The sequence below is a fragment of the Python bivittatus genome, unplaced genomic scaffold (assembly GCF_059951505.1).
Source record: "Python bivittatus isolate LINGU-HERP-01145 unplaced genomic scaffold, Pbiv_v1 ctg000240_np1212, whole genome shotgun sequence".
Classification (NCBI taxonomy): Eukaryota; Metazoa; Chordata; class Lepidosauria; order Squamata; family Pythonidae; genus Python; species Python bivittatus.
In genome coordinates this window covers 1,185,060-1,209,574 of record NW_028277051.1, presented here as the reverse complement: position 1 = coordinate 1,209,574, position 24,515 = coordinate 1,185,060, and the positions used below count along the sequence as shown (strand labels likewise).

General features: G+C 53.1%; 1 protein-coding gene across 1 annotated transcript; it reads left to right on the top strand.

Annotated features, from left to right (window-relative positions):
- Positions 1-1,903: 1,903 nt before the first annotated feature.
- LOC148216216 (dehydrogenase/reductase SDR family member 13-like) lies at positions 1,904-11,688 on the top strand. The gene is made up of 5 exons (XM_088138727.1): positions 1,904-2,119; positions 8,076-8,194; positions 9,636-9,759; positions 9,965-10,276; positions 11,032-11,688. The coding sequence occupies exons 1-5, from the start codon at positions 1,987-1,989 to the stop codon at positions 11,289-11,291; spliced, it is 948 nt and encodes a 315-aa protein (XP_087994853.1). The 5' UTR covers positions 1,904-1,986; the 3' UTR covers positions 11,292-11,688.
- The last annotated feature ends 12,827 nt before the right edge of the window (positions 11,689-24,515 follow it).

The following is a 24,515-nucleotide window of genomic DNA, read 5'->3' as shown; positions in this document are numbered from 1 at the left end:
TACTTGCTGTGATCTCTTTGCATCTGTTTTTCCTGTGTAAAAATGGGGGGGGGGGAGCCCCCTTATTTAAACCTTGTTCAGGAGGGGAACCCAAAAGGATGAAGCAAACGTAGATGACACAAAATACAATTAGGAACCTGACCGACAAGAATAAATCCGTGACTTCTGATGGTGTCCAGCTGAGGATTTATGAACCCACGGAGTGGGAAACTGCTGCTCAAGCAGCCGTCCAGCTCTCCCCGGAACCAGCATTGCCCCCCGGGGGCTGGAAGAAAGCCAAGCTAATCCCAGCACTGAAAAAGGGATTGATTAAAAGAAGATCCAGGAAATGTCAGGGCTTAATCTCTGTTCAGGACAAAATGGTAGAAAGTTTTACTGAAAAGGAATAAGGTTGTGTTTGTGTGTGTATATATACACGTGTAAAAACAAACCCTGTTGGACAAAAAGGACCGACGTAGCTTCTGCTCCGCCTGAAAAGGCTGCTCCGTGGCTTCAGGGGTCCTCCTGGCCTCGGAGCTCCTGCTGAGCAACAGACAGAGGCCTTTCTCCAGCGTCGGCTGGTGCCCCGGTTCAGCCCCGCCTGGGCTGGGCTGGACCAGGGACAGCCACTCACCCCTGGATCACCTCCGGATAGATACCCGTTGCGTGGGGCTGCCTTGGAAGATGGCCCGGCAGCTGCTCCTGGTGCACAGATTTGTGTTACGAGAGGCTCCCTGGGAATCCGTTTAAAGCAGCAAAGTCGGTGAATACCACCCAACAATAGCAGGAGACTTATCAGTAGATTTTGAACATTTTCTTTTCGCACTTGAAGCACCTCACACACCTTCTCTCACTGACACAAGCCTTACACACCCAGAAGCCCTTCTTGCTGTTGGCCAAGCGACAAAGGGGGATGGGAAGTCCAGGAGAGCTCTCCGAGACGATCCTCGATGGAATGGAAGGTGGGACTTCCAGCTTCTCCTTTCTTCGGCTCTCTTCTTCATAGGCAGCGTTGGACTGCCTCAGCGTCGTAACTCGGGTTGTAACGGACAGACGAGTCTTCATCCATCTGCAGAGGCCATTCACCTTTGAGGGCATCATTAGGGTGGTCCTCCTTGCGCCCATACCCTGACCAAACCATAATGGAATGGTGGGTTTAAGAATTCTCTCTCCCGTCACAGCCTGGTACTTCTCAGAATGTCTCCAAGCTCCTTGTTTAGGCATGCGCAACCATGTGATGCGTTCAAAGCCTGCAGTAACTCTGCCCTGACTGCCTGGCCCTTAGATAACTCTACCACATTACACAATACTGGGGCTGTCAGCCCTACGAGGTAGACCAGACTACGAAACCAACACCATGTGAGTCAGGACTACTTGTTAGAACGATGCCCGTTAGAACAGAGACCCCCCCATTACATACCCAAAGGCCCGAGAAAGGGGTCTTGGAGTCCAGCCCCGGTGAGTAAGAAAAGGGGGCACGTTCTGGACTAGAAAGCATAGCGAAGGGGGAGCCAAAGGAAAACCCCTCCAGGGCGTGGCCCCTTGAGGGGCAGGTCGGGCTGCGAGGGCGGGGCTGGTCCGGAGGCCCCCACACGGTCCGAGCCAACGCCGGCCCCCTGCCCGCCCGCAGGAGCTGGGCGCAGAGCAAAGGCCAGGAAGGCGGCGCGGGCGGCTGACGGCCAAGCGCGCGGTGAGGGACGGGGGACGGCTCTCCCCGCCTGGACGCACGGCTTCGGAAACAAAGCGAAGCATCCTCAGGCCTGGGATGGGACACCACCACGAAAGGCCGGGAGGAAGGGGCGAGGGTAGACGGAGGGGGCCGCCGGGCTGCGAGCTGGCCGAGCCGCTCCCCGTGGGCAGGCAGCACGGGAGGCGGGCGGGCGGGCCACCCGGGGTGGGGCGGGGCAAAGGCGAGGGCTGACCCGGAGGAGGGGTGGTGGCTGGCGGAGAGGCGCCCTGCACTCGGCTCACCAGAGGAGCGCAGCGCGCAGGGAGGAGGCGCGCACCATGGCCGTGGAGGCGGTGCTGGCGGGCGCGGCGCTGCTGCTGGGGCTCTACGTGCTGCTCTGCTACAGCTTCCCCCGGCCGCCCAAGTGTCAGAACGCGGTCCGCCTGCGGGGCAAGACGGTGCTCATCACAGGTAAGGCTGCGCGCCGCCAACGGCTCCCTCCTGGCCCTTCGCCCGGCCGCTGGCCGGGCTGCTTCACTGCCCAGTTTGCAGAAGCGACGGGGGCTGGGGCCGGGGGTGAGAATGGCGAGGCAAGCGCTCGCGCGATGGGGCAAAGGGGTGAAAGTCCTCCGCGCAGGCAGCCAAAACCCAGCGCCCGGCGCAGGAAGGGGGAAAGCCAGACTTTGTCGCAGCAAGCAGTTTTTGGCCCCGGTTGGCTTGGAAAGGGAGGCAGCGGCGGCACGGCTGGAAGGAGGCAAGGGCCTTTCAACTGCCTCGGGTTCGCCTCCAGTGGCGGAAGCCCAGCCCGAAGCCTCACCCTTCTCCCTCGAGCCCCGAGAAGGAGGGAGGATGGAGGAAAGCCCATTCAGCCCTGGGAGGAGGGACGGGAGGAGCTGGGAAGCGCAGTGGGCAGGAGAGAGTCCTTCGCAGTCCGGGAAGCGGTCACGCAGGAGGAGGTCAGGGTCTCTCCTTCCCCAGCGCAGAGCGCAGAGCGCAGCAGGGGCCGCAGTTGCACGGAGGCGGACTCCAGGTCAAGGCTTCTGCGGATTCCCGATGCTAAGAGCAATTGCACAGGGAAACCCCTGACTGGGGGGCGGGGGGGTCTCCCCTTTGTTGGATGCATTCAAGCGGAGGCTGGACAGCCGCGCGGCTGACACGTCCCCATTTGGAATCGTGCCCCAGAAGACTCTGTTAATATATCCAACAACAAAGCAGTACCCTGGAATCCCTGCAGGGTCTGTTTCTTGACCTGGCCTACCTTGAAGGGCTGACATCGGTGTTGAAAGCCTGTGCAGGGTTCTCTCTGATCCCTCTTGCACTAAAGAAAGTCAAGGTGGGATTATCTTGGGTTTCTTTCTCACCCTTCCTTCTCTCTCTGGACTGGGCAAGCGCTTCTCCGAGTCCCTCCTGAACGGCTTGCTCTTCCCCCTCCCCCTAACAGCACTCTCGCATCTTCCCCAGGGCCATGTCTAAATTCCTTTGAACTGGTCTTCACATTTATACTTAAATAATCTTGCACCTTTGTCCTGTTTGTCTTCCAAAGCCACCTCTTAAGTTGGAAATGTTTATTACTTAAACTGTGAATGGAAAACAAACACCTCCCTTTTCCCTCACCGTTAATGACTGCTGTGAACATGACTGTACATTCAAGTCAAAATTTGCAGTGAATGTTAGCTAGATGGATTCCTCGAGGAGGATGGATCTGGAAATTCATGCATCAAAACCCAAGGTGGCTGGGTTTGGCAGGGAAAATAGGGCGAAGAGTTGCAAGTGATACAGAAAGGGGGAAAATCCAGAGCAGGCAGATGAATTTGGGTGCTTTGGTGGACTGTTTACTGAAGACGGGGAAAGGGGTGGAGGGTTTAAGAAGGGCAAAGGTGGGTAGAATGTGTGGCCTGCTGCGAGGAATGCCTGTTTGTTGAAAGAAGCGAACATGGCTGCTTATCAGAAGATGCTTCTGCCCACTTTGCTCCAGGGAAGGCAGAGCTGGGTCGGTCACGAGAAACACAAAAGCAAGTTGGAGGCACTGGGAGTTGGGTACTTAAGAAGGGCGTATGGTCAAAGAAGAAGAAGTGGGTCCAGAACCCAACCGAGGGCCGGAGGAACACCACTGTATAGCAAATTGGCCGGGAAGGAAGAAGTCCTTGAGGCGGGTTGGTCCCGGGGGAGGATGAATGAGGGTCAAATGGCAAGACTAATAGATGAAGGAAGAGTGAGCAGGTTGAAGGGAAAGGCATCTGGGGGAGTTGAGGCTGGAGGGAATTGATGAGAAGAGATTGTTTGAAAGACCCAAAGGCAACAGGTGAAGCACATTGCACGCCAAGAGAAAGGGATGGAGAGATCTAGTACATGCCCCAGTGTTAGCTCTGTCTCCTTTCCTTTTTCTTACCTTTAATTTCTTGGGCTGTTTCTCCCTTTCTGCACTCTGCATACCGTTGCTTACCCCGAAAGGGAACAGAGTGATGGGGATTTGTGCACATAGAGGCGTTCAGCCTAAGGCGGGCATGGCATTTTTCTTCACTACGGACTGCCTGCCTTCCCATTCTGGCATTTGCAGCCACCTGCCAGGTGTGCCCACCAGGCTGGCTGAGTGCATAGACGTGGAACTGTCCACTGCTTGCCGGGAGGAAGATAGTCCCTGGCACGTAGGAGGAGAGAAATTCAACCCAGTCCCTCCTCTCCTTTGAAGACTGGAACTGATTTCTGGAGGATCAGGGGGAAACAAGAAGCCGAGTGCCAGGGAAATAGGAGCAGGCATCTCCATTGGAACCTAAGGAATATCTATTTCCATAAGAATAGGGCAGTTTTACCTTAAAATTGCATTACAGTCTTCTGATTGGCTTTGTTTATGTCCTGCTGAAAGTAACTCTATTTATCTCTGGATCAGTCCGGGAAAGGAGATTACTTAGCTCCTCTCATCCGTCCACTAATGCAACGGTTTGCCTTTACAAGTCCTTTTTATAACTTGTATGACTAAACCGACATCCTACGGAGCCAGCGGTGGGAGCCTGTTAGGCAGAGTGCAGAAATAATATCAAAAATACACTTCAGCGTTAAAGAGATTTAAAGAATGCAATGTCCTTATCTTGTTCTCCAAAGAAATCCAGCCAGAAGTTATAAAACATAACTGGTTGTTTATTGAGAAAAATAAAAACTACATAAAATACAAGTTTCATGCAAAACATAGAAAAAAGCACTTCTTCTCATATATGTGGCATCCAAGACTTATCCAAAGTCTCTAGCCAAAACACTCTCAGAGAAGTGGTACACTACTTAGTCATTAATTACTACTACATGACCTATAAAACTGATTGCATGATGACTAAAATCCTACTAAGCAGTGAGGCATATAATCACCCACAATGTATTGACACTATGCACCTCCCCTTGGGTAACTAGCATACAAACGCCAGTACGTGGCAGTAAATAGCAGTATACGTGCAAACCAGAAAAATAAAGGCAGATGGCCTGACTTTTGCAGTCAAAACAATTGTTTGGAGATAAGCAAGGTGCTTTTCTTCCCATGAAGAAAAAGGGGGGTTGATGTTTTTATCTCTTCTGCCTTTAAGCAAACAATTTTAGCTACCCCTGGTGAGATCGATCTGTCTCCCAAGGGTGGGGGAAGAAGAGCTGATGCATCTAGGCCCACGTCTCTGTGCTGTGAGGCCAAGAGGTGGTGCCACGGCAGTGACTTCATTTCCCCTTTTTTACGGTACTCGCCACAAAGGCAGCAGCGCCCGGCAGCCGTCTCTCTTTCTCTCTCTCTCTCTCTCTCTCTCCCCCCCCCCAGAGGTGAGAGCCGAGGAAGTCAGGTGAGGCAGCCCGTGGGAGGGAGAAAACTACGCGGCTACCCACAGGCTAGAGGTGGGGCCAGAGTAAGACGACCAAGGGGGTTTCTGGGAGAAGAGGTTGGAGACCTCCAGACTACCACTCTGTGGCTTCTTTTGCACTTTTCCAGCTCAATCACATCCTTTGTTAAATATAGTAAACACAAACACGAATCCGTCTCTTCACATTGCATACAACTGTCCACACGTTCATTTAGAAGTACATCCGTGGTATTTGAAAGGGGTGACTTTCAAGTCCACAGGCGTAGGACGGTGGCATCCTTTGGTCCCATCTATGATGGAGCCTCACAGTGGAGCAGAGTCCTCTGCCTGTGGACTGAAGCCATCAGCTCAGGCTCAAAGTCTCTCAATGCAGTCCGACCATCCCGTGCATTTATGCATGCCAGAATCGGGTAAAACCACACAAGAGTAAAAATAATTGCCGTGAATATGTATGAGGAAGTATGAAGTGCTGTCAGAGTCCCTCAGCAAAGAATTAACTTCGCTGGGTACACAAAATATCCCGGGTTAAAGGTACGCCTACTATTAGCCGGGGGTTGGGTGTAAATAGCAAGGTCAGCAGAAAATGAAGTTGTAGTCATTTTATTAACGCGAGCATTCCGCTGTCGGGATCTTCTGGGTCGCCCTTCACACGTGACCATCCAGTTTCCCCTCCAGTCAACATGTGCTTTACAGGTAGGACAGCTAGAAATGACTGAATGCTGAAGGGCTTGTTTTCCACTTTCAACCATGGGGTTATTTTATGAACTTTATTATATGTTGTGTTGGGAGCCGCCACGAATCCAGTAGGAGCTGGTGGCGTACAAATGTCAAACAAATGGTGATCAGCAGAGGCAGGTCAGGGTGGCTGGGATTTCTCCAAGGGGTCTCCAGGACTGAGCCAGTCCTGCAGGACGGCTGGTGCTCCTCTCCTCTTCCTCGGGTTTCCTTCACGTGGCCTCCGGGGAGCACTCGGCAACCCGTGGGCAGTGAGCTGGTGTTTCTCCTCCTCCAGGAGAAGTTTTGAATTTATTTATATTTCAAATTTAGTCACTGCCCATCTCACTCAACGAGAGACTCTGGGAGTTTTACAATAAATAAAAATAAAAACCAATTAAAATACTGTAAAAATGGTGATCAAAAATAAACAATATAATCCAAGAGATAGATGGTATAAATAATCAACCTCCGGGAGTGTCTTCAGGGTGCTAACCACCCCCAGGGTTAGTTACCCCTCCTTGAACCCCACGCAACTGGCAGAGCCAGGTCTTCACCCTTTTCTGGAAGGCCGGGAGGGCGGAGGCCCACCCCATCTCTGCGGGGAGAGTGTTCCATAGGGCAGGAGCAGTGACAGAGAAGGCTGTCCCCCTGGGACTTGCTAAGCGACATTCTTTAATCAATGGGATCCAGTAACATACCTTCCCTGTCTGCCGGGGTGGGACGGGTCGACGTAATGGGGGTGAGACGGTCCCTCAGGTAACCCAGCCCCATGCCATGTAGGGCTTTAAGGGTGATGACCAACACCTTGAATTGGACCCGGAAGCAGACTGGCACCCAATGCAGCTCCAGCAGCAAAGGTGTTACATGTGCCATCCTTAGGGCACCCAAATTGCCCACACGGCTCACTTTGAACCTGGATATTCTTCAAGGGTAGCCCCATGTAGAGTACATTGCAACAGTCTAACCGAGAGATAACCAGGGCAAGAGTGACTGACTGGAGGGCCTCCTGATCCAGGAATGGGTGCAACTGGCACACAACATGAAGTTGAGCAAAGGCCCTCCTGGCCACAACTGCCACCTGCTCCTTGAGCAGGAGTTGTGAGTGCAGGAGAACCCCCGGATTCTGCACTAAGTCTGTCTGGGGCAGTGCAAATGCAAAGGTGGTAAATTCCCAGATACAGAGGAGTCCCCCAACCCATAGCCAGGGTTCAGCTGAAGCCTGTTGTTCCCCTATTGGGCTTGCTGCACCTGCCTTTCGCTTGAGCCGCTTCCCGGGGCCAGGATGGTGTGTGGCTGGACCATGACGGAGAAGACCCAGATCCCCTAAAACGTGGGGAGGACTGCAGCAGCGCAGCAGGGTCTCAGGGAGGAAGGAGCGCATTCCAGGAAGGGGGGTGAGACAAGAGACAACACAGTCCGGAGCAGGAGCGTGGGAAGAGGAAGAGATTTACAATATGCGCTCCCGAGAATCTCCCAGGGTATAGAGTGATACAGATTTAGTCTGGCAAGGTTCTTTCTATAGGGTTTAAGCTATAAAAGAACTGAACTTGGCTGGACTCTTTCCCTGTCGTTCTTGGGCTGGGCCTGACAAACAGTATCTCCAAAGGAGCTGCCTTGAGCTCCTGGAAGAAAGACGAGAGCGCAGTCTGAGAAAGAAAGGCAGAATTATCCCTAATTTCAAGCCATTCTTCTTAGTTGAGGTAAGACTGCTCTGAAAAAGTTGGGAAAGCAAATGCCTGAAGCAAATGCTTCACTGCTGTGAGGCCACCATCACGGTACCCTCCTAGCACCCAAGTGCTCTCAGAAAGGCGGGCGCCATTCCTGCTCCCCCGTGAAAGGCTGGGCCATTCTCAGTGAATTCTTTCTCTGGACTTTCCTAGGTGGAAACGCAGGGATCGGGAAAGCCACCGCAGTGGACCTGGCCCGCAGAGGAGCCCGGGTCATTCTGGCATGCCGCAACAAAGCAAAAGGAGAATCAGCTGTGCACGACATCAGACGGGTGAGGGTCTGCCCTGCCTCTATACTCACACCCATGGCTTTTCTCCATCCAGGTCTCTTCGTGATGGTGATGCAGGCCTGCAAAAGCTGAGAGGGACAGGTGGGCAGATGGAGGAGGGCTTCAGGGCAGAAGTACTAACACTCATTTCTTACTTCTAGGCCTGGCAGGTGGTTTTCCCATGGTGAGGCTCATCCATTGTACTCTGGGTGTACGGACCCCCGTGATTTCCCCCAATGTGGGAGACTCGACTGCATCATTTGTGGTAGTGGGGGACTGCATTTGCTTTGGCGAAGGTGGATGACCAGGGTTAAGGTGAAGGACTTCAAGCAGCAGCATCTGAACCAGCTCCAGGGAAATTCAAGTGATTATGGACACAAATGATATCATGACATTAGTTGTGCAACCTGGAAGCAGAGTTTAGGTTGCTAAGTAGGGGGTGAAAAGTGCAAACCACCAAAGGGAGTTTCTCAGAAATGCTGCCTCTTCCACACGCAGGCCAACGAGAGCTGCCTTCATGTGGGAGAAGATGGTGAGCTCTGGGAGATCTCTGGGAAGACTTGGGCCTGGACAGAAGAGTCAGGTTTTGATGGAACCAGACTCTGGGTGCTTAATATCAGAAAAGGAGCTGAGGAGCTTTTAAATGAATCCCCAGGAGCTGAGGAGTATCTAACCTTGGCACAATTAAACCTTACAGAACGGAAGAATATATTCTTCTAGATGTTTAAATTCAGATGGACAAAAGGAGATGAATTCAACAAGTTCTATTCTGGAAGTGAAACCTGCAGGAAAAAAATGGAGTACTGTAGCAATTAGCAATTCAAAACATTTGGCTGTTTCCAGGCATTTGGGCCAAAAGGTCAAGCAAGCGTTGCTGGTTGACTGGTTTTATTGTTGTTTTTCTCTGTTGTAAATTGAGAACAATCCTTATTTACCTCAGAGATTTGTTATGTGGATTGTTGATTTTATTGTTTTGGTCACAGGCCACCCAGAGTCATTGCTATGAGACAGGCAGCCATATAAATTGAATAAACAGATAATCATCTTTCCAAAGATGTGTCCCACAGCTGACAGTTGTCCCATGAATCTGGCTTCCAGTGAGTAATCTGGCTTGGAGACCTTTGACCTGTAGAGTCACAGGGAGTCAGCCGCAGTTCGATGGAGGATGACAACAGCAACAAATCTGGGAAATGTCATTGTAGCCCACCGAGAAAGCCAAGATGACCGGAGGGAGAGATGTTTTTTTTTGTAAGCAAATATACCCAAGGGGTCTTTCCCTCTCTGACTGCGGTTCCTGCAACTACCACTGACTGAGGGGTAACATACAGTTTTCCAGACCGACAGCCACTCGTACACCTGTCTTCTGTGAATTTCTCCAACCGCCTTTTAAGCCACTGGCCTTAGCAGCCACACCCAAGGCTACATATTCCTTCTTTCTTTCCAGGAAAGTGGGAACAATGAGGTTGTCTTCATGATCTTGGACCTGGCCAACCTGGACTCCGTGCGAGCTTTTGCAGAGACGTTCTTGAGATCCGAGCCCCGTCTGGACATTCTCATCAACAATGCAGGTGAGGGAGGGCCGGAGGCAGGGGCTTGGGTGCTCCTGTTGGGTGCAGAGCAGATACACACCAGGGTATCTGGATGACAAAATGGGGAGGATCGTTGAGAACATTGTGGGGTTCAAGTGCTTCTCTTGAGATTCCTGAGGTGGTTTGGCTATGGTTTGAGAAGAGATGTCCTATTGATGGTTTAATCAGCTTACTTTTCTGGCAGGTGTCATTGACAATGGTAAAACTGAGGATGGCTTCAACCAGGCATTCCAGGTCAACCACTTGGCTCACTTCCTCCTGACCCACCTTCTCTTGGACCGGCTGAAGCGCTGTGCCCCTAGCCGGATCATAGTAGTGTCCTCTGAATCACATCAGAAAGGGAAGATAGACTTTCAGAACATCCACAAGCCGACGGAGGGGAAATGGAAGGCACTTAAATCATACTCTAACAGCAAATTAGCCAATATTCTGCATGTCCGAGAGTTGGCCAACCGGCTGGAAGGATCCAACGTTACCTCCTATGCAGTTCATCCAGGTAGGTGGAAGTCTTGCTCAGAGGTGCCCAATAGGGTGTCCTCAAGGTCACGCTGAAGCTCCTCCCAAGCATTCCCCCCTCTTCTGCTTTCAAGTGGGGGGAGGCAAATCCTTTCTCCCCCAGCAGCTCTTCAAAGGGGGCTCCTTCGACCCACTTTGCAAAGCAGTGCAGTGATATGCCTCAATAGAAGGTCAGCCAGATAGGAAGAAGTTTGCCATCCTCTCAGCTCATAGGATGAGGCTTCCCCAAATCTCTTGCTCTTTATTCTCAGCCTTCTTCTTTTCCTTCATTCCCCCTCTCTTGGTGTGAGCATGCCAGAGCAAGGAGCTTCCCCACTGTGGGACAAGTCCTGTCCCACAGGAACTATTTTGTATCTTGTCCCACAGCCGTTTTGTGATATCCTTTTTATGCTGATTTCGTCCACGAACCCAAAAGCTTTGATAAGGAAAAAGACAGAAAATTATTATTTATTATTAGTGATTTGAATTGGTTAGCCACTGGAGTTAATGGATTAATATGTGTGATGCAGCCCCCTCCCCCATTTGCATCATCACTCACCCACCCTCTTCAGCTCGTGGTCTTCTGAAAAATATTAGATGTTGCCCAAAGACTGCCCAGTGGTCCAAGCTTCCTGTGGGAAACGGGTGCCGTGCCGACCAGTCCGTTCGCGATTTCCCGATCCGTCTGGGTAACCCTGAAAAGGGCTTCCTTTCCGCCCTCGTGCTGCTTCAACGGCCAACTGCTTTTGCTTTCAGGATTCATTAAGACCAACATGGTTTCCTCCTTTATGGGGTGGTTCCAGGTGTCATTCCTGTTCATCAAGCCCTTCCTGCAAGACTGTAACGAAGGAGCTCAGACCACGATCTACTGTGCCACTGAGGAAGGCATTGAAATGCTCAGCGGGCGGTATTTTGCAAGATGCCAACAGAAGGAGCCCTGGCCGCAGGCCCGCGATGACGTCTTGGCCAAGAAGCTCTGGGAATTCAGCGAGAGGCTTCTGGGACTAACTGCTTAGACAGGGCTCATCTCCAGGGAGGAGCGCAGGGGGCCTTGGCGGTAACTGAAAGAGGGCTTCAGATTAAACTATGAGATCAAACTGAAGGGAATCAGAAAACCACCTAGGGGTTGTGGTGTATCCGATACAAGCGTTTAATTCCTGAGAAGTTTAAAACCTGGAAACGTCTAAGAGATTGTTGTTGTGAGCTGCCCAGAGTTGTGTTTTAAGATGGGCGGCCATACAAACAATTTCAGTAACTTATCACCACCTCTAACATTTCAACAAAGGATCTCTTCCCATATCTCTTATCTTTAAACAAATTATAAAGCCGCCTCATTCAAAGTCAATTAAGAGTTACCAGAACTAACAACTTATGTATTTTAACAATCAAATAAATCAGTTTTGTATTCCTTTACTTTTAGCACAGTAACTTATCATTTTCTCTAAAAATACAACAAAAACCCCTCTTCTTCCCATCTCTTATCTATTAAAGCCTCATCATTTGGACCTAGTGAAGAAACATCCCCTAAAAGCTACCAGAAACAACATATTAATCAATTAACACAAGTTAATTTCTTATCATTTTCTCCTTTACAGTTTAACACATACCAGAAATACGCACACACATCTATATCTTAATCTTAAATAAGCCAATTTTGTAATCCTTTCCATTTAACATCGTATCACCTTCTCTGAAAATACATTTATTTATTTTTTATTTATTATCAAACTTGTATGCCGCCCATCTCCCCCAACGGGTGACTCTGGGCGGCTCACAATACTAAAAAAGAAAAAACACAAAAACACATTAAAAAAAATCTCTTCTTCCCATATCTTACCTATAAACAAATCTTTAAACCTCATCATTCAGTCCTGGTCGAGGTTGACAAGCAATTTCCAGAAGAGATTAAGAAAGGAAGTGGGCAAACCCGGTGTCCTTTTGAAGGCTCCGAACCGCGGCTTGGGCAAAGCTGAGTTTCCCTTGGCTCCTAAAACCCATCAGAGACCACTGTTTTATGGTCTGCTCACGAGGAGCCCCCATATGGAGCACTTGTGGGCGATCCCAGTTCCCCTCCTTTATCCAGAGAAGAATTCAAGGTGCTGATCCATGTGTCGGCTTCTCATTCCGCTGTGGTCATCAGCTCCGCTGAAAGTGGAACCGCCTTCAGTCCACCGTTGCTTCCCTGGAAACCTTATGTCAGGTAAAAGTTTTAAAAAGTTTTTCACATCATCTTCTAAAAGTTTTTATCTATCGAAATCTGTATCCTTTCTGAGATATTAGTTACTAATATTTCAGCCCATGTAAAAAACTCTTTAAGATAAGGAAAAGTTATAGCTGGCTTAACCATTTTAGCTCTTTTCCACCTGGTCCTTTAGTTCTCTCTAGTGTCCATTTGCACCCTTCATGAAGCCTCAGTTCCTAATATGGGTTTAGTTCCATTTTAGTCCCTTCCCACGAGTATATTATTTAATTATGTACTTGTTCTTCAAATTTGTTTTATGATCTCCTCGCGAGGAACTGCCATTCAGAGCACTCATGGGCGATCTCCCGATCTCTCCCTCTCCGGAGAGTTTCGAAGGGCTGGTCTCCTCCCCGGTTTTTCGTTCTTCACAGTGGTCGTCGTCTCCACTCGTGCATGGAGATGTCTTCAGTCAGCCATAACTCACGCCAGGAGCCCCGTTTCCTTCCTGTCTTAATGTCGGGAAGTCCCTGTCCCTTCCCCAATCCCCGGGGCTGCTCGGGGCTGAATGGGGGTTTGAGCCCAGTTGCTTTCTGTCCCAAGTCCAAGGGAGGAAATGGGAGTAGAATTCAGGAGGAGGAGGAGGCCTTTGTATAAATCTGTAGCGGGACTGTGGTGGGACGTAGTTCCGGTTAGCCCATCCCCAAAAAGAGAACCTGGTGGTGCTGGAGAAAAGGCAACTCAGCTTCTGCGTTAGCGAGGGAAGGTTACAGGGAGCCAGGATAAGGCATCTAAAATTGTGCCTAATGGGGAGAATTGGGATTTTAAAGTTTTTCCTCCATCAGTTATTGTGCACTGAAACGGACTGGAGGAGACCCAGGTTCTAGTCCCTCCCTCAGCCATGGAAGCTCCTGGGAGCCTCTGGGCCAGTCCCTCCCTCCTAGCCCCAGAGCAAGTGTGGGGAAGGGCTGGACCAGGAGTAGGGAGACCCAGGTTCACGTCTCCCCCAGGCAAGGATGCTCCCTGGGACCTCTGGGCCAGTCCCTCCCTCTCACCCCCAGAGTCAGAGTGCCTGTGGGGAAGGTGCCAGGCCAGGACCGGGGAGAAGGGGTTCTAGGTCCTCCTCAGCCACAGGAGCTCCCTGAGTGGCTTTAAGCCAGTCACGCTCCTCACAGGGCCCTTGTTTTGGGGATAAAAGGAAGCGGGGGAGTGTTTTTCAGCTCCTGGAAAAGAAGGCAGGATGTAAGTGTAAATAATACTAGAAATCACCCAGGAGCCACAATTCTTACAACCTGGGATCATCCACTGCACCTCCAGCCTCGAGTTCTGGTCTCTTGCTGGCCGCCCATAAGAACTCGTGGAGCCTGGCGACCGGTTCAGGAAGAGCTACAGCCTCAGATACTGGAGAAAATTCCTAGCCGTTGTGATGCGGGGAGAGCCATCCTGGTGTAGCGTTAAGGCCCCAGGCTAGAAACCAGAGGCCGCGGGTTCTCGTCCCACCTGGGCACGAAGCCCGCGGGGTGACCTTGGGTCAGTTCCTCTCTCAGCCCTGGGAAGAGGAAATGGCAAACCGCTTCTGAAATCTTGCCAAGAGAAGTGCAGGGACCAGTCAAGGCGGTCTCAAGGAGTCAACGCTGGCTGACTCAGAGGCGGAATTTTTTTTAAAACACCGTGACGTGGAGCCCGGAAAGAGGCATGGCCACTTGAACAGACCCTCTCCCCCGTGGAGGCCAGCCGCAGAAAGGCCGTGGTGTATTTCATGATCCAGTCGCAAGATCCTTCTCGGTTCCCATAATCGTTTGGGGGAGGAGGGGTCTGGCCCTGACAAGGTTAATTCTTGGGAAGGTCCTGTTTCGTTCTAGCTCCTGAGGGGTTTCTCTTCCTGAAGGTGTTCTCCGGAGCTCCCTCCCTGCCACGGGGACTCGCATACTTTTCTTGAGCGCAGTTTCAGTTTGCACAGCGTGTGCCTGACGAGCCACACGCTCTCCTCCCAGAAATAGAAACGCTTTCCCTGCCTGGGGGGCCCTGGGCGGCTGAAGGCACTTATCATCCAGCAGAAGGAAGGGCCTCTTTGCAAGAGCTTCCTTCAGCTCCTCCAGCTCCGGAGTGGCCTAGTTTACACCAAGAGTACAAACAATGAGGACGCGGTGGTGCTGGGGAAACCGCTTGGGCTGCAGGCGGGAACGGCAGGCTTGACGTTTGCTCACGAGGACCGCGGTCGCCCGCGTCTCCTTCTGCAATCAATGAGGAGCGCACGGGGATCCCCCTTTGCCCCGGAATAGGGCAGATCCTGCCTGGGAGCTGGCTCCCGAGTGGCCTTCCTGCCGCCTCAGGCAGCCTGGCCAGGAAACAGGTCGATGCGCATTAGTGCCGGCTGCCTTGCTGTCCCCCGCCATCGCGTTTCAGGATTTCTAGGCTCCCCTTCGCGAGCCTCCAGAGTCGGCACGAAGCCACCATTTTGAAAACATTTGCAGACGGGAGAGGGCTCTTTTGCAAAGTCCTCTCCCGGCTCTTCCCCTGACGCAGCTCTGTCCGCGCCCCCTTTGGCAGGGGGCCAGCAGAGCCTAGGAGAGGATGTGTGTTGGCAGCTGCGCGTGCCCCTTTCCTCCGCCCGAGTTGCTCCTGGGCTCTGTATGGAGGGAAAAGGGTCTCCCCAGAGCAGGAAGCGGGGGGGGGCGTCCTGGCTTCCAGGAAGGAGCAGAAGCTCTTGCGAGTGGGTGCTTTGCAGGAGACGCTCCCCTGACTGCCGTTGCAAGTCACCCACAGGCCCGGGTGGCATTGGGCCTCTGCCTCCAGGAGGAGTGGAGGGAGACGGACACATGGGGACGGAGCATTTCTGAGCCAGTTTGGGACAGACTGAGAGGCGGCCGCTCAGTCCGGGTTGAATCCAAGGAGGGGGGATGCTCCATGCTGGGTGGTGCCCCCGAGCCTTTTCCTCCCCTCGGGGCCGGCCTTCTGCATCCCCACAGTCTCTGCTCAGGAGAGGGCGTCGGCCGGCTTGCACCTTTGCCCACTGCCTGGCAAAAGCAGAAACCGGGGAGGAGGCCGTGCAGGGCCGCAGCGCAGTTCGGCTCTCGCCCTTTCCGGGCCCCTGGTGAAAGCCGAAATCAGGTGGCTGCCCTGGTGAGCGCAGGGTTTGGGTTGGCTTAATGGCGGCAGTTTATTGGAATTACACCCACCCGCCTTCCCACCAACAGCTCTGGCTGCTTGCTTTCTCAGTGAAGGTCGAGGCAGCGCAGAGACGCTCAGAGGAGAGGCCTTGAGGGAGAAGTCGAAGCGGGATCCGCGCTCCGGAAGGGAAGCCGGCACGGTGCGCTCCCGCCAAGGGGCCGGATCCTAGCGGAGATTCCTGCAGCCGAGCACAGACCTCCCCTCGGGGCACAGCACCTCGGGCGGTGTCCCCTCAGACCAGGACCTGTTGGAAAAGGCTGACCCCCTCCTGTGGGGGGTGGATTGGAGCGCACCCAGCAAAGCCCAGCAGTTCCCCACTTCCCGCCCGCTCCCTGTGCCCTGAAACCCCCGTCCGCCCGCAAAGCCCTGTCTTTTCTCTTGGCAAGGGGGTTCTGTTGCTCTCTCGTAACCGCCTTATGTGTTTGGTGTCCCACCCCTTATTTATTGCTGCTCAGACTGTCTTTGGAGGTCATGACCATCCTTTGTCGCTGTGAGAATATTGAGACGTCGGAGGGGGTCCCACTGTACGTAACGGGGGTCGCACAGGTAATAATCCACCCGCTTCTAACGTGTCTGCCTAACCCTTCTCCGTCTTTCCTTCTGTCCCACGCAGCACAGCACAGCACAGCAGCAGCAAAGCAGAAGGCGACCGACCGGGGCCGCTTGCTCTCTGGCGGGCCATCCTGGCACCGGCCCTCCCTCCCTCTCTCTCTCTCCTTTGCTCCCCCTCCGTCTCTGGCTCACGCTACCTGCTGTTGCCCTCCATGGTAATGCAGAGAGGCGCACGGGGCTGCTCCAAGTCCAGGGCTCTGGCCCCGGCAGGAACGTGGCTGGCACTCGCTCGCCTGGGTGGCTCCAGCCGCTTCACAAACTTTACACAGTAACCACGAGGCCGACGTGTCAGGGAACCGTCTGGGTGCAGCTGAACGTAGGGGCAAACCGTCCCGCCCGAGCGCTAGTTCCGAAACCAGCAGAGGTTTGGGTCTTCCCTCAGGCCAGGACGGCTGCCTCGGGCAGCAGGGCCCGGGTTGTGCTCTGCTGCGACCGCGGTCCCTGTAGCCCTCCTGGCCTGATGCCCAGCAGGCCACGGCCCACCTGGGGCATCTGCTCGTCTCGATTTCTGCATAGGAAGGTCGCCCGTGGTTTCGAAAAAAACACCCTCTGCCCCTTAAGAAACCGGCGGAGCTTCGATCACACTGTGGCGGAAGCCATCTTCTTGACTTCTTCAGCCATCTCCTGCAGACGGCCCATCTGCAGCCTGACCCGAGGCTGCTTGCGCCCGGGGGCCAGGGCCGGAATGCCGGCATCCCAGGGCAGCCTGTTCCCCGGGGAGCCGGGGTTTCCCTGTGGCTTCAGGCAAGCTTTCTGGCCTCGGGGCAAAGGGAGCCCCCTCTAAAACGGTGGTCGTAGCAGTTTCCTGCTGCGGGTCAGTTCTGAAGACGAGCGTAGCCAAGATTGTAGAGCTTGCGGCAAGGGTAGGGCTGATGTCGGCAACGCTGCTGCGCTCACCTGAGGGCCCGTTAATGCGGTGTTTCTCTACCTGAGCAACACCATTACGATGTGCGGACTTCGACTCCCAGAATTCCCCAGCCGGCACACCGCGGGAGTCCGTGCATCTTAGGGGATTCTGGGAGTTGAAGTCCACACACGTTAACGTTGCTCAGGTTGAGAAACACTGTTAGTGGATAGGCACTCCAGGTGAATAAAACAAAGGAAACCAGTGTCAGGCACCAGACAGTCTTCCAGGACAGGCACCTTCACACGGCTTGCCACAGTCACTTACTCTCTTGCCCTCAGTCAGTCTTTATGAAATGGGGGGGGGTCCTCCAGGGATGGGTGCCCTGCTGTGGTTCTTGGCTGCAGGAAGCTTCTGGGGTTGAAGCTTGGTGTCTTTGGGGCCGTCCATCCTTCAGCCCTCAGGACAGTTAGAGCGGCCCGCTTGGAGAGCTTGCCAGGGAGGGGAGAAGGTGCCGTAGGGCCTGAAGGTCTGATCTTCCCGGCCTCCACCCCCAGCCGCATCTTACGGTCCCTGCCGTGCGCTGAAAGCCGCGCTCCAGTAGGCCTCCCTTTCAGGGGCTGGAGGAGCCCGGCGGTCAGCCTGCGGGAGGCTGGCCCCTCGGCAGGGAAGCCCGGCTTCTGTGTTACCCTGGACATACGCAGCAGGTGGCCCCGAGCGAAGGGGAGAGCTGGGCCAGTTACCTGGAAACGCGCCAATGTTTTACGTTTTTTGGCAGGATTTCCCTAGAGATAATGACGTTGCAGCCCAGGTGCGAGGATGTAGAGACGGCGGAGGGGGTAGCTTTAACTGTCACAGGTGTGGCCCAGGTACAGTAACTCAAACGCCTCCTTTCAGGAATGCATGTCTCTGGTCTAACCTTCCTTCCTCCCGCGCAGGAGGCAGCTTTAACCCAGACAGAGGCGCCCTCGGCTCTCCAGGCACACCCTTTTTCTAAAGCGGGGGCTTCTCACCCCCCCGCACTGGTTCACGCTGCACCGCGGCCACGTTTCGGGGGGGAGCCCGGCTGCTGCTTCTGCCCTCGGTCACTAAACGGTTGCTTCTCTCTGCGCGTCAGAGGGCAGCGACAGAGAGACCCTCTGCCTGCCGTGGATCCTGCGTGGCTGGTTTTCGAGACGGGGTCACGGTGCTTGTCCTACAGCAGTGATTCTCCACCTTTTTGAAGCTGCCACCCTCCTAAGGAGCAGAAAATCTTTCAACACCACCCTTTGTGAAAATCCTGTAATTTAGGGTATGGGGGCGGGAGTTACTGAATTATAAAAGGCAAAAATTTTAAGTAATTTTTTTCAGTAGACTTACACACCAAATTTGTTCGATTTAACTCAATACTTTTGCCCTGGAAGGTAATTGCATTCCTTTTGTTAAAATTAAAATGACTAATGCAAAAAAAATGCTTAAATGCTCTTTCTCAAAATTAATAATTCACGACCACGATAAAGAACTAATAAGCGCACTTACCTAGCTGACTGGCCAAATAAACAATGAAAGTAAATCGAAACTGAGGGGAAAAAACAGAAATGAAGCGAACGAAAACCAACTCAAGAAACACGGGTCAAATCAAGCATTCATATTGAAAGGACGCTCAACGCACGCGCTGCGATTAATCGCGCGGGAAGACAGCTGACGCACGCGCTGTGCTGGTTGGGATCAGAGAAGAATCGTAGTGTCGAGTTCTTCAAGGTCAGCCTACCTAGAATACAAACTCGTCTCACCGTTCTTAGAAGTGCGTGAGGGCAGCCGTCGCGTAAGTTCGTTTTATTGCTGGTACAAATGGTATAAACCGGATAATCGATTTAATAAATTTTTTGGGGAGTTTTAAATCTAAGTTCGAATGCCAAAACATGCCCACCGCCCCCCTACCGCCCAAAACAAGTTCATTGCCCCTCAGCATCCTCCCACCACCCCCCGGGGGGGCGGTACCACCCCCATTGAGAACCAATGTCCTACAGTCTGAACGTTTTCCTCTCCTCCAGCTTCTAATTTGGTGTCTCTGGTGTTTGCATCGTGACTGGGCAGATCCAAACCCAGGAGCTGCTGCTCTCTCCATCCACTTATTTATCCTATCTCTGGGGTGCCAGTTGGTACACAGGGTGGTCCTCACCAGCTGCCCTTTGCTAGTCATAGCAATAAAAAACAAAGGGCCTAAATGGAATCGCTCCCTTACGAAACGGACTGGCGCATCTCTGCCCTTTCTTTGCGTGAAGAAGTTATGGCTGACTGGGTGAGGTCTCCCTACCAGCTTACGCGAGCACGTGAAATGGCAGTTGTCTTTATCCACAACTTCCTTGCTGTCTGTTTCTATTTTCAGGGGTTTACTTAGACTAGTGGTTTTCAACCTGGGCCGCTTGAAGATGTGTGGACTTCAACTCCCAGAACACCCCAGCCAGCTGGCTGGGGCATTCTGGGAGTTGAAGTCCACACATCTTCAAGCGGCCCAGGTTGAAAAACGCTGGATTAGACTTTTCCCAAAATGGAGCCAGAAAGATGCAGTGAAACATCTAGCAGATAAACGCTGTAAATGTTGAGTAGTTTGTCTGCTGTTCTGGGTGGGAGATGAGACGCTGGCGGGGGGGGGGGAGGCACAGCTGAGCTTCTCTGGCCAGCAAAGGCCTCCCTCTGCAGTGGACGTGGGGTCTTCCTTGCCAGAGGCAACTGAGGTTTTCTAAACTTGGTTTCCAGCACAAGATCCGCTGGCTGGGAGATCAGTTAACAAAGTGCTCTTGGGCGGCTCGGTCTTGGTTTAAGGCGCAGAGCCGGACGAAATCCCGAACAACGGGGCAAAGGGAACAGAGAGGCTTCATCTCTGCTTTTGTCCGGGCCGCAGTCTGGATGTCTCGGGCTTCCCTTCTCAAGCCCTTGGCTGTGGCTCAAGTCCTGGGACACAGTCTACCGGGAAGCCCCCTTGCAGAGACCCCGCCACTCTTGAAGGCCATCTCACTGGAGGACAGCTTGTGCGAGAGCGTCCCCGCAGGGGGTGTTCTGGGCGCCCCCTGACCTCTGGATCGAGGAGCTGGCCTGGAGCAGGGTTTTCGGCACAACTGCGGTTGTGCTGTGCTGCTGTCCGCCAGGCTTTCCTCGGGACCAGCGATGAAGGCCCTCCACCCCTGTCCTGCCAGCCTGGTTGCAGGAATAGCAACGAATGTAGATGCGGATGGCTGCACCAGGTACTTCTGGCAGTTGCGTAGGCCCTGGCTGCAGCGGGTAATCCTCCTGGTCTTTACCACCAGCGTGGCATGATGGCTTCCCCAGGACCTCCCTGCTTCCCCCCTCTGTGTGCACGTAGCTGCTTCAGCGGAAACCGGTTGGGGCAGGCAGGATGGCAGCTCCTTGCTAAAGGGTTCCTTCGGTCTGGATCTGGAAAGATGAACAGGGCAATCGCCGTCGTTATGGTTTGCTCAAGTTTTAGGGGCATTTGCACATATATTTGTACTATACATTTCATTTAAAGAAAAAAGGAAACGGCCGCGTGCGGAGGCTGTGCTGGGTGGAGCCAGTGAGGGGGGCTCATGGATGTAGCCCGAGGCAAGCGCTCCCTTGCAGTTGTAAAATAATCAAAACCTTGTTCTATTTTGCGCCAGTGACAATAGTTTTTATATTAAAAAAAGAGAAATACAGTTTTCATACAGCAAAATCTATCCAACTATCATTGTTTTATTTAATGTAAAGATGCGCTCTCCTCACGCCGGTGGTTTCTTTCCCGTTCCCGCATCCTGTGCCTCTTCCGCTCCTTCCCCGCGGCACGTCTGGGTGCCAGGGGCAGTGGGAGCCAAGGCCTTAGGTCCTGGCGCCCGTCCGGTCTTCAGATGGTGAGAAGTATTTGGGCTTCTATGTAAATACATCAACTGACGGTGTTTTCCCGTGTTTTTTAAGCTGTGTACAGTGGTACATGTGGTATGACGTTGCCTCCGGTTGTCTATTGTAGCAAAGCGTTTTTGTCGTAAGCCTGTTTTTGCCCCTTTGTTCCAATACCTCCCGCCCCCACCCCCCACCCTCTTCTCTCAGCAGCTAAGTTCTAATGTACAGAAGTAATTGCAATGTTTTAGGCTTTACAGACACCTTTTTCCTGTATTCTGTATATAAAACAACAAAATACGGCACTGCTGGTGTCTGCCTGCCTGTCGAGACTCCCCGTTAAGGGGGCACAAATCACCCCGTCGGCTGGCATTTCCCGGGGCCGCCCTTGCCCCGCTCGGCCCCTGTTCCGCCACGATCCACACCTGCGCTCTCAGTGCCCACCTGTGGAGGGGAGGCTGCTGCTGCCGCCGCCCCCTGGCAAGACGGCGGGCAGGGTCTCCCAAGACGGTCCTCTTCTGCCCAGCTGCGCACGAGGTGCGTCCCCAGCTCCGCCCCCCACCCCCGGTGCATCCTGTGGGGATGGAACGGCTGCTTTCCTGAGGACGACGGACGGGAGAATCGAGGGTCTTCTCTCTTGACCTGCACCCTGGAGAAGAGCTGGCTGCCTCTTCAAGCTTCCTGCTGCTCCCTTCTGATCTTGACTTCTTTTGTATAAAGGCTGAAAGGCTTTCTTGACTCTTCCAGCAGCATTAAGTCTGTATTAATAAGCACATCGGCTGCTGTTGAAAGTGTGCACAGATAGCCCGAGCCTGCGCCCTCCTTTGCACTTGCCTTTTGCCTTTGCCTCCAGGGCAACTTTTCCTGTGGCTGGGCGTGTGCCTTGCAAGCCACGGGCCCATTTTGGCCAGCTGGTGTGAGTGCTTAGCTGCCCACGTGCGTGGACCACTAGGCCTGGGGTCCTTTTCTAGAGGGCTCTGTGCACACAGACGCGCCCGCTCAGGCCAGCCTGGTATCCTCCTAGACTGCAGAGCAGAACATCACGCTTTGTAGACTCGCCTGCAGCGACTACTTCCAGCACTCTGCACGTCTTCGAACCTAGCCTCCCTGTTCTTGCTCAGATCCGGATCCAGCGGTGTGTGTGGCACGTAGCACACTTTGGGGAGTGGTAAGACTGAAACGGTTCAGTGCCCTGGGCAGCTTGCTTTTATTAGCCTGGGGCAGTGGGGGGGAGCCCGGTAAGAATGCTGCTCACGTCGGGTGAATCGTACCAGTGTGGGGATGGCGAGCGGCAGTAGGATTCCTGGGCCCGGCTGCTTCCTGGCGGTCCTTACTGACCCCCGTGAAGTTGGGACGCCGTGAGGGTGGCTGCCTCAAGGCCTGGAGCTGTTACTACACTCGTGCGCATGTTCAAATGCTCCTGACCCCGTCTCAGGCAAGCTGCGAAAGCGAGCCAGTTCCTGAGAAAGTTGCCCAGCCAGAAGAACTTGGTTGCCGACGGGCAACTCCGGGAGGACCTACGTCCGGTTTTCCAGACCTGGAGCCCATCAGCCTCCTTGAACCGACACGTGCTCCGACGGCCAAAACGCAATCCAGCAGGCTCCAGAGGGCTGCTTTTGTGGGGCTAGAGATATCTACTTTCCTCTGTGAGACACAGTGCTTGGCCACCAAAACCGACTAGCAGTGGCTGGTGAGGAAATGAATCTGTTCCCTTTCGTGCTGTGATTTTATTGCACCGCCTGGCCGGCTGCTTGTGGGGATATTTCTGACTCCAGCTTCTTCGCTGCAGGGGGCTTGTGAAGGGAGGGGAAGGTCTTTTCTTGGGGAGACTCTGCATTGTCTACACCAGTTTCTCGACCTTGGCGACTAAGATGTGTGGACTTCAACTCCCAGAATTGAATTCCCCAGCGCGGCTGGCCGGGGAATGCTGGGAGTTGAAATCCACACATCTTAAAGCTGTCAAGGTTGCAAAACACTGGTCTACAGCAGTGTTTTTCAACTTCAGGAACCACCAATACGTGGACTCCCATTCCCAGAATCCCCTGGCCAGCATGCATGCCAGCCGGGGAAGTTTGAGAACGGGAGTCCACATATTGGAGGCTGCTGAGGTTGAGAAACTCTGCTCTACGTTGGCTGTCAGCAGCCCAAAAGCAAAATCTCTGAGCACGCCTGGGCCACCAAGTAAGTGCTCTCAGCCATTCAGGCACTCTTGTGCCCAAGGCAGCCTCCCCATCCCCAAACCCCAGAAGTGGTAAGACTCTTCCTCCACCTCAGGCAGGCTTGCAGGACTAAAGGAATCCTGGGCCTCCCCGTTGATGGTTTTAGTTCAGAAAGGACCAGCGAGACTGCACCTGAGTAGAAATAACTGCATTGGGAAGACTGCCTGTGCCTGGTGGCCTTAGGGAAATAGCAGTAGTAGAGGATCTCTGTCGGTCGGGGTAGAACTGTGGAGTGCTGGGGCTCTCTGAGCTTGGCTGTTTTCTTGGAATGGGGAGAGCAAACCCCATTCCATTCTAGTACTGAAGATCTACCTGGCCGGGTAACGAAACGTTTGCAAGAAAACCGCCAAGCTCAGAGGACCCCAAGGACTCCACAGCCTTAGGGAAAGTCAAGCCAATTGTACAGATTAAGCATCCGCGTTCCCAAAGCTTGCCAGCAGCAACTACTGTTGCGTTTGGCCCAAGGGAAGGAGCAGCTCTTAGGATCAAGGGTCCTGTCCAGGCCATTTCTGACTTTTCTCCTGAATCAGAGGCAAGAACTGTTTATGGAGTAAGAAAAGGCCGGGTCCCTGCTTGGTGTGGAGTGACTGCAGAAGAGGGGTGCAGGCATACAAGCTTTTAAACGCTGGGAATGTGCTCCTATGAGAAGAAATAGGAACAAACTTGAGCAAAGGAATGCAAAAATGCAAGTCAAGACTTGAAGGGACATGCAGCTAATTAAACTGGCAATTAAAACATCTCTTTCCAAAGAAGTAAACAAGAAGAGTCTTCCAGGTAGGGTAAAGGAGAAGGATGCTGCATACTTGCTGTGATCTCTTTGCATCTGTTTTTCCTGTGTAAAAATGGGGGGGGGGGAGCCCCCTTATTTAAACCTTGTTCAGGAGGGGAACCCAAAAGGATGAAGCAAACGTAGATGACACAAAATACAATTAGGAACCTGACCGACAAGAATAAATCCGTGACTTCTGATGGTGTCCAGCTGAGGATTGATGAACCCACGGAGTGGGAAACTGCTGCTCAAGCAGCCGTCCAGCTCTCCCCGGAACCAGCATTGCCCCCCGGGGGCTGGAAGAAAGCCAAGCTAATCCCAGCACTGAAAAAGGGATTGATTAAAAGAAGATCCAGGAAATGTCAGGGCTTAATCTCTGTTCAGGACAAAATGGTAGAAAGTTTTACTGAAAAGGAATAAGGTTGTGTTTGTGTGTGTATATATACACGTGTAAAAACAAACCCTGTTGGACAAAAAGGACTGACGTAGCTTCTGCTCCGCCTGAAAAGGCTGCTCCGTGGCTTCAGGGGTCCTCCTGGCCTCGGAGCTCCTGCTGAGCAACAGACAGAGGCCTTTCTCCAGCGTCGGCTGGTG